Here is a 9,382-nt window from a genome sequence, read left to right as displayed (position 1 = left end):
GACAAGTATGTAGTGAGGTCCAGCCAACGAGAGTGTATAGGTCACAATGGTGGGTAGTATATGGGGCTTTGGTGACAAAACGGATGGCACTGTGATAGACTACATCCAATTTGCTGAGTAGAGTGTTGGAAGCTATTTTGTAAATGACATCGCCGAAGTCAAGGATCGGTAGGATAGTCAGTTTTACGAGGGCATGTTTAGCAGCATGAGTGAAGGAGGCTTTGTTGCGAAATAGGAAGCCGATTCTAGATTTCACTTTGGATTGGAGATGCTTAATGTGAGTCTGGAAGGAGAGTTTACGGTCTAACCAGACACCTAGGTATTTGTAGTTATCCACATATTCTAAGTCAGACCTGCCGAGAGTAGTGATTCTAGTCGGGCGGGCGGGTGCAAGCAGCGTTCGATTGAAGAGCATGCATTTAGTTTTACTAGCGTTTAAGAGCAGTTGGAGGCCACGGAAGGAGTGTTATATGGCATTGAAGCTCGTTTGGAGGTTTGTTAACACAGTCCAATGAAGGGCCAGATGTATACAAAATGGTGTCGTCTGCGTAGAGGTGGATCTGAGATCTGAGGCGAGGCAGTCATTTGAGAAACCAAGGCTTTTTAGTCTGCAGCGGAGGGTGCAGAGCTGGTGGCCGGGGTAGGGGTAGCCAGGTGGAAAGCATGGCCAGCCGTAGCAAAATGCTTGAGCCACATTAGCTCACCAGTCAACCTACTATGTGTATTGAACATTCATATTGCAATATACAGCCTTACCTATGGATCTTGGGCCCATGAAATGTTCACAGCTGCGTAGAGCACGGCGCTTGTAACGCCAGGGTAGTGGGTTCGATCCCCGAGACCACCCATACACAAAAATGTATGCATGCATGACTGTAAGTCGCTTTGGATAAAAGCGTCTGCTAAATGGCATATTATTATTATATATTATATTATTATTATTATTATACATTTACATTTTAGTCATTTAGCAGACGCTCTTATCCATTATAAATATTAGCTCTTATTACAGGACTTTAACTGTGGGAAATCACCTCACTATTCAGCCTATTAATTATTTTATTTTGTTGAATTTATATAACAACATTCCAAACTTGTTAAGCATTATCTAGTCCAATTATGGCATGATTCCACTATTTGTATCAGTTTGCATCAGTTTTAATGCGGGACTTTTATTTTGAAGGCGAACTGCAAATTCCACTATTGTGGCTAATCGTTATTGTGGCTAGCTTCACATAGGTGGTGCAAAAGCAGGCAAAAGCAATCACGCAACGCCCCGTGACATTGATCAACCAATGGTGTGTTAGATACCACCCACAGACGTTTGACTGACACCCCCTCATTTTCATATTGGAGGAAGAAATACAGAAATAAATACATGAATAAATATATAAATGAATAAAATGACTTAGTTTGAATAATTAGATAATTTAATTAAATACATACAGATATATCGAGAAAAATAATGACTTTTTGTCAGTATTATTTTATTTCCTTGCTCATTTATTTAATTATGTGTGGATTTATTTATTTATTCATTTATCTATTTATGTGGGCATTTACATATTTATTTCAAATTAAGGCACGTTTGGTCCTCCATGATTTATGTCCATTTGAATGTTGGTGCAATTACTTTTGTTTGCCCAATAACTTTTTATGGGAAAATCCAATCATCTAATCATTCTAGCGTTTTATGAAAGGCAATAGCCTGGTGCCCAATGTGCGATACTCGCGCCTCTGTCCGCATAGACAGTGAAAGAATTCGACAACAGCTGGAAACACGATGCTCACCTGCTACCCCAGCTCTTCGAATGAAATATGTAGGGACAACCCACTGGGCACACACTGGTTGAATCAACGTGGAATAGACGTTGAAATGACATCTGTACCCAGTGGGAAGGTTCCAGAACGCACGGAGAACTGTTAAGTCAAGACCTTTGCCTTCACTTTCATATTAGGAAAGATGACAATAGTGCCGGCAGCAGTGCTTACTACTGCGAATTTGAGGTGTGCGCCATCCGGGTTACTCTGAATCTCTTTTTGACTTTCTATAATGTCGAGTCGCCGGCGACATCACAACGGAACGCACATCATCAGTAGAAGATGATGGTGAAAGTTATTTGTAAAACATTCTCATTCTCGCCGGGTAAAGCGATGCCTAGGCTACTGACGGAGAACCATGATTTTCAGAGGATATTTTTTGGATAGTCTACTTTGCGAGAGCAAGATTGTGTGAATGTCTGTCAAAGCATGGAGTCGCTTTGGCGCGCTAAAGCATCGTGGATAAGATGATTGTCAGTTATTTCACGTAGCGAAGTGAACACCAAACAAGACTAACAGCTACGGTGAACAAAAATCCAAATTTGTAGCGGACTTCAGAAAGACCCACTGGTTGCTGGGATGAAACCCTCGCCGGGTAACGGGGTGAGCCTCCAGACTCCTCGAGAAGAATTGGTGTCCAACGGAGGCTGCGGGATGTCAGACACCGTGACAGCTATCCAAACCGACACTGGTCCCGGATCCCTCATGACTGACAAGCAGGGAGCAGGAGGAGATACAGACGCCAAAGGAATCCCTCGGCGGAGCAGTATTATCAAGGTAAAGGTTGGGGGATATTAAATACAGTTGAAGTCGGAAGTTTACATACACTTAGGTTGGAGCCATTAAAACTCGTTTTTCAACCACTCCACAAATTTCTTGTTAACAAACTATAGTTTTGGCAAGTCGGTTAGGACATCTACTTTGTGCATGACACAAGTAATTTTTCCAACAATTGTTTACAGACAAATTATTTCACTTATAATTCACTGTATCGATAGTTACAGGAGTGTAACTCCAGTTCTATGAGTGGAACGGAGCCCAATAGGGGAGCTCTGCTCCTATTGGTTTACCCCGCTGCCTAGGCAGCGAACAGCCTGAGACAAAATTATGCACACACCTGCAGCCAATAGGAGTACAGGTGTCCCTATAAGAGGGGACGCTTCCCCTCAATCAGCCTCCCGAGAAATTATCTTCAGCGAGACTAGAGGGTCGGCAGGGCCTTAAGTCCTATGGGGCTCCGCTCCACTCATAGAACTGGAGTTACACTCTGGTAACTATCTTTCTATATCGTGGAGCTCCGCCCCATAGGGGAGCTCTGCTCCTATTGGTTTAAGGCGGAGCGCAACGCTCCAAAATGTACTCCCTGCCGAGCCCAACACTTCCCATCGAAATGAAAAGGTCGGGCCTAGCAATGGCTGCGACCAAGTCCCGCAGTACTGTAACACACTGTATCACAATATACTGCGTCCTCGGTTCAAATCCGCCCTACCTAGTCCAATGTCTGGTGGGCAGATCACCAGAATACGGGCCATACTAATCTGTACTAGCAGATAGATGGTACTTCAATATCCTGTTACAACAATACTGACCACTAATGGAATGACACAAAGTGTCACTCTACATTGTGTACACGGTAGCCCGCCCCACTCAATCAATGGAACCCCAAAGATTAGTGGGCAGATCCCAGAACGTGATTCAAACTAATCTGAACAAGCAGATAGATGATGTCACATTCCGTCAAAATTGTCATGACCGGTCTAATAGTACCGTAACCAAGGTTACTACTATTATCCCTCATCATTCCGCCTCAACCCAGTTATTCACTGGTGGGCAGATTAATACATGCCTTCTACTGTACTGAACATGTCAGTCAGGAGTCATGCTAAAACATGTCTCTCTATCAGAAGCGGACCTGAAAGAGACCTGTCTCCTCGGTCCTGCATTCCTCTCTCTTACCTCAAGTCCTCCCCTCAGCCACGCTGAGTACAGACTCAGCCAAAGAGTTAGAAGACATATCCAAGAGATAGAAACTGATAAATGGAGACGGTGACGACCAACGCTGCACAGATATCCTCTACCCCTGTTCCTCTGAAAAGGGCAGTAGAAGCCGCTACTCCATGAGTGGAGTGGGCTTTTATACCCTCAGGCACTTGTCGCCCAGCTGCCTCATAAGCTGTCTCAATGCCTTCGCAAAGCCAATGAGACAGACGCTGTTTCGAAAGTGGTCTACCTAGTGCAGCCGCACCGTGACACACAAACAGCTGAGGCGATGACCTAATCGCTGCTGTGCGCTCAACGTAACACGCCAAAGCGCGCACTGGGCACAGGCGATGGAGCCTTTCCTCTCTCCTCTCCCCATGGGGAGGGGGAGAAAAAGCCCACAGCTCCACGGTCTGTGATCTATATGAGCTCTTAATAACCTTTGGCATAAATGCCGGGTTAGGACGTAACACCGCTCTACTCAAATCACCATTAATGGCAAGGCAGTCGGGTCTCGTCGAAAGAGCACACAAATCACTGACACGCTTAGCAGTAGTCAAAGCGAGCAACAGTGCCGTCTTCATAGACAGCATCTTGAGGGGTATTTGATTCAATAGCTCGAACGGCGACTCACAGAGCGCTTCGAGTACCAAAGCCAAATCCCATTGAGGAAGCGTGGCTCTAGGCATTGGCCTAAGCCGCCGCGTTCCTAATAAGAAACGTTTCACTAGAGGGTGGCTGAAGACAGTGTCTCTGCCAAACCCCTCGTGACAAGCTGAAATCGCCGCTGCAAACACCTTAATGGTGGCGGGAGATCGCTGCTTATCAAACATAAAGGGCGGCAGGTAGCTTAGTGGTTAAGAGCGTTGTGCCAGTAACCGAAAGGTCGCTGGTTCTAATCCCCGAGCCGACTAGATGAAAAATCTGTCGATGTGCCCTTGAGCAAGGCACTTAACCCTAATTGCTCATGTAAGTCGCTCTGGATAAGAGCGTCTGCTAAATGACTAAAATGTAAAATGTAAATGTAAACTGCAGGAATGAGAGTACACTCTCAACCCAACAGTTCATGGGGTATACATTCTCTGTGACACACCACTGTGAAAACACGTTCCATTTACTGGCATGCACCCTGGAAGTGGAACCGGCACGTGAACCCTGTATGGTCCTGATTACTGAATTAGATAACCCACGGCGCTCTAGCCTGTCCCTCTCAGGAGCCAAGCCTTCAGTGGTTGGCCGATTATGGGCAATTGCTCTATCGAGCCCCCCGCCTGAGACAACGCGTCCCGTCGATTTGGAATTGGCCAAGGTGGCGCAATCAACATCTGACTAATCTCTGCGAACCATGGAGCCCCCGGGCGATCGGGGGCCACCAATATTATTGACAGCCCGCCTGATCTCACCCTGGCTAACAGTGGGAGAATGCAGGACAGCGGTGGGAATGCATACAGGAGAACTTTCGGCCACGGTCGGTGCGCAAACACGTCCCTCCCCAGTTCCGGTTTGTCCTGTTCCCTCAGAGAGAACCATAGAGGACAATGCGCGTTCACACGTGATGCGAATAAGTCCACCTCGGCTCTCCCGAACTGTACCCAAATCTGGAGAACAATGTCCGGGTGCAGACGCCACTCGTCGTCTCGAGGACCCCCTCGAGACATGAGGTCTGCTCCCACGTTCAAGTAGCCCGGAATGTGTGCTCCTCTCAACGAGCGAAGGTGCTCGTGAGCCCACAGCCACAATTCCTCCGCCGACCGGTGGAGTGCAGGAGACCTGACTCCTCCCTGGCGATTTAAGTAGGCTACTGTGGTCCGGTTGTCTGACCAGACCAACACATCGCGACCCCGAAGGGTAGACGCGAAGTGGGTCAGAACCAGTCTAACCGTTTCCAACTCCAAGAGGTTGATGTGGCGACTCGAAAGAGGCCACACACCTCCTATCGCTTGGGTCTGACATGTCCCTCCCCATCCAGTCAGAGTGGCATCTGTAAACACTGGAATGTAGGAGGACACTTTGCCTAGCGTGAGAACGCTCAGGTCTCTCCAATAGTTCAGATCTGCACTGAGCGAGAGAGGAACCACCACCAATCGACGACGTTGACAAACTGGGTCTAGTCTTAGTTGGGCGAACCATCGCTGCATCCTGCGCATGCGCAGAAGTCCCAGCAGGACCACGGAATGGGCTGACGACATGAGACCCAAAAGTGACATGACTGACAGCGCCGTTACCGTATGATTCGGACGAAACCTTCTCAGGGCTAGCTACAGGGCTGCCCTTCGAGAGTCCGAAATTCGAGCCCTCATCATTACAGTGTCTAGCTGTATCCCCAGGTAGACAATCTGATGACTGGGCCAGGGCACACTATTTTTCCAATTCACAGCGAACCCCAGACGCGTGAGATTAATCACTGTCTGTGTCGTGTGAGTGAACGCCAGCTCTGCTGACGGGGCGAGAACCAGTAGGTCGTCTAGGTAGGCTAGTAGCCTTATTCCCTGACGACGCAACGGCTCCAATGCCGCCTCCACACATTTGGAAAACGTGCGAGGTGCCAGGGCGTACCCGAATGGCATCCTCGTGAACTCGTAAGCCACCCCTTGAAAGGCGAAACGCAGAAACTTTCGGTGACACGGCTGCACCGGCACATGAAAGTACACATCCTTTAGGTCTATGCTCGTACAAAAGTCTCCCTTCTGGACACATTCCAGTAGACGTTTTGTTGTTAGCATTCGGAAGGGCCGTTTGGCTACGCTCTCGTTGAGAATGTGTAAATCCAATATCGGCCTCATTCCCCCTGTCTTTTTGGGCACTAGGAAATAGGGCGAATATAGCCCTTTGTTTCTTTGCTCCTGGGGACCTACTGTGACCGCCTCTTCCAAATGTTTCGTAATCTCTGAAATTAGAGCGGCCACTTTTTCGGGCGTTTTCATCACCGTCTCCACCACCCCCCTGCAGAGAAAGCGGAAGAGCGCGAAGCTGTGGTTCTTTCAGTAGGAAGGACCTGTATTCCTGTATGGCCCTTGCCGCCGCTGTTCAACACTGAAGTGGTGGAACGGCCCAAGGCGTGCCTCCCAAGAAAGGGAGATGAACTATCAGCGCGTTCTGAGAGAAACGGGGGCGCCAATACGTTGGTTAAACTCGTAACCGTAGTATTCCGGCCCTCCGTGAACGCAGCACGGGTCTGAACTGCACTGACTGAGGCATTAGCCTGAGACAGAGCGCCGTCCCCGAAGAGCGATTGCGTCATCATTCCATTACCTGGCTGTGACTGCAAGTCTGCTATGTGAGACCTCTCTTTTGACAAAGTCAATTGGAGCCAATTCTTTATTAAACACATCGAAACATACAGTCTCCTCCGTACCCTCAACAGAAGGGTGGGGGGGAATAGTGGGCTCAGTCGGACCATGCGCTGTGCCAGCTCCCATTCTCTCCCCCTCGTCCCGTCATTGGCGCCGTCTCTTCTGAGTACCCTTAGGGTGCTGCCAGGTTGACGCTCTGATCACCTCTCTCGCCGGCGGAATCGTCGAAGCCTCGGGTGCCGCTAGGGGGGTGGGGCCCACTCGCCTGCTGCTCGAGGCCGACGCCTGACGCCGGGCACGACGCCTCGCCGTAGATCCCGATCTACTGGAGGCGGTGGAGGTGGACGGCTTCTGTGGCGCGTGCTAGACTTCCCTGCCAGTGGCAGGTGTCTGGCCAGCTGCTTCCTCTCCTTGTCCAACTTAGCAAATCGCTCCGTCGCCTCTTTGACGGCGACTCCAAAGAGACCGTCGCGTTAAGCAGTGACGCTCTTTCGGCCTCTTTCATGGCCGTCAAGGACAGCCAGAGGTGTCGCTCCGTGACCACCGAAGTGGCCATGGACCTCCCCGCACAGACGGCCGACACTTGAGTTAGGTGAAGAATAGCGCCAGAAATTCTGGACGCCTCTTCCACCTCCTCTCCCGTGAGCTCAGTCTTACCCGTTGTTAGACGGGACAGAGAGGCCGCGAGGAGGGCAATATTGTTTGCTGCTGCTACAGCCTGGGCTCCCAACGTGAAGGACTTCTCCGCCAACTGCGCTGTGAGTCTGTCCTTCTGCGTCGGCAATGTGGCCTTTTTGGAGGAGCGCCAGGGACTCGAACCTGGCACGAGATACGCCTTCATGGCGCTCTCGAGCCTGGTGATTCCCCTAGCAACCAGCTGTCTCCCTTCCACTCTAGCGAATGGGAGGGATGCTTTAGCCGGCGAACACGCCGCTAGAGGTGCCTCCCATGAGCCCTCGACGTACTTGCTGAGAGAGGGCATGGCTGGAGCCAGTGGCTCTGCCGCCCTCCTCGGCCGAGAATAAGGTCCGCCCTCCATCATATCCACCTCCGAAGCCGGGGGAATGGGGGGTAGCGCTATCTCTAGACGTCTAGCAGCCCTCTCAATGAGCCCAGGAAAGTCTGAGCGCAGAGAGGCTACCGCGAAGGACAGGGCTACTGATCTCTCAGAGCCTGTGTCGTCATCGCCCAGGGAATTACAAGCCCTCTCACTCTCCACTGGAAAGGGGGTCTTGAAAGTCTGGGTCAGAGGGACGGATTGTTCCATAGGAATATCCATCTCATCCCCATAATCCCTGTCATCCCCAGAGTCGGCGCCTTCGCATGATGCCTCAGAAGCTGAGGCTAACACCGATAGCACGTCCTCTAAGGGGATATCCTCCCTAAAAAACGCCCAGCGCTGCTTCCTCCCCTTCAATGGAAGGAGGGCGCAGCTGGCGCAAATAGGGGGATCGCTGATTCCGTCCTTGGCGTGCTGTGAACCCAAACACACGAAACATAGGTCGTGGGGGTCAGCAGCCGCCATGGAGGAGCAGCGGCATTGAGCTCTGAAAATAGCTTTTGGGGGGGGGGACTTCCCGGTGTGCTCATTTAGGACGACGTCGAGAGCTGGAAATCGACGGCGTTATCTTCGTCCTGAGTCTTCGTCTCTTCTTGGCTTCTTCAGTCTAGTCCAGTCGCTGAAGATAAAGGGAGGGAGGCTGATTGAGGGGAAGCGTCCCCTCTTATAGGGACACCTGTACTCCTATTGGCTGCAGGTGTGTGCATAATTTTGTCTCAGGCTGTTCGCTGCCTAGGCAGCGGGGTAAACCAATAGGAGCAGAGCTCCCCTATGGGGCGGAGCTCCACGATATAGAACACAATTCCAGTGGGTCAGAAGTTTACATACAATAAGTTGTCTGTGCCTTTAAACAGCTTGGAAAATTCCAGAAAATTATGTCATGGCTTTAGAAGCTTCTGATAGGCTAATTGACATAATTTGCGTCAATTGGAGGTGTACCTGTGGATGTATTTCAAGGCCTACCTTCAAACTCAGTGCCTCTTTGCTTGACATTATGGGAAAATCTAAAGAAATCAGCCAAGACCTCAGAAAAAAAATTGTAGACCTCCACAAGTCTGGTTCATCCTTGGGAGCAATTTCCAAATGCTTGAAGGTACCACGTTCATCTGTACAAACAATAGTACGCAAGTATAAACACCATGGGACCACGCAGCCGTCATACCACTCAGGAAGGAGACGCGTTCTGTCTCCTAGAGATAAACGTACTTTGGTGCGAAAAAGTGCAAAT

The 9,382-nt window shown here is 49.8% G+C and overlaps 1 protein-coding gene across 1 annotated transcript in view; it reads left to right on the top strand.

Annotated features, from left to right (window-relative positions):
• Window positions 1–1,926: 1,926 nt before the first annotated feature.
• The window catches only part of LOC121586702 (inactive phospholipase C-like protein 2), a 64,367-nt gene continuing 56,911 nt past the window's right edge, over window positions 1,927–9,382 (top strand). The window contains exon 1 of the mRNA XM_041903626.2: window positions 1,927–2,598. Coding sequence (XP_041759560.2) covers window positions 2,401–2,598 — 198 coding nt within the window. The 5' untranslated portion in view covers window positions 1,927–2,400. The remainder of the gene's footprint in view (window positions 2,599–9,382) is intronic.

This window comes from Coregonus clupeaformis, unplaced genomic scaffold (genome assembly GCF_020615455.1).
Source record: "Coregonus clupeaformis isolate EN_2021a unplaced genomic scaffold, ASM2061545v1 scaf0650, whole genome shotgun sequence".
Lineage (NCBI taxonomy): Eukaryota > Metazoa > Chordata > Actinopteri > Salmoniformes > Salmonidae > Coregonus > Coregonus clupeaformis.
Note: the sequence above shows the minus strand (reverse complement) of the source record. Positions and strands in the feature narration are given on the sequence as shown.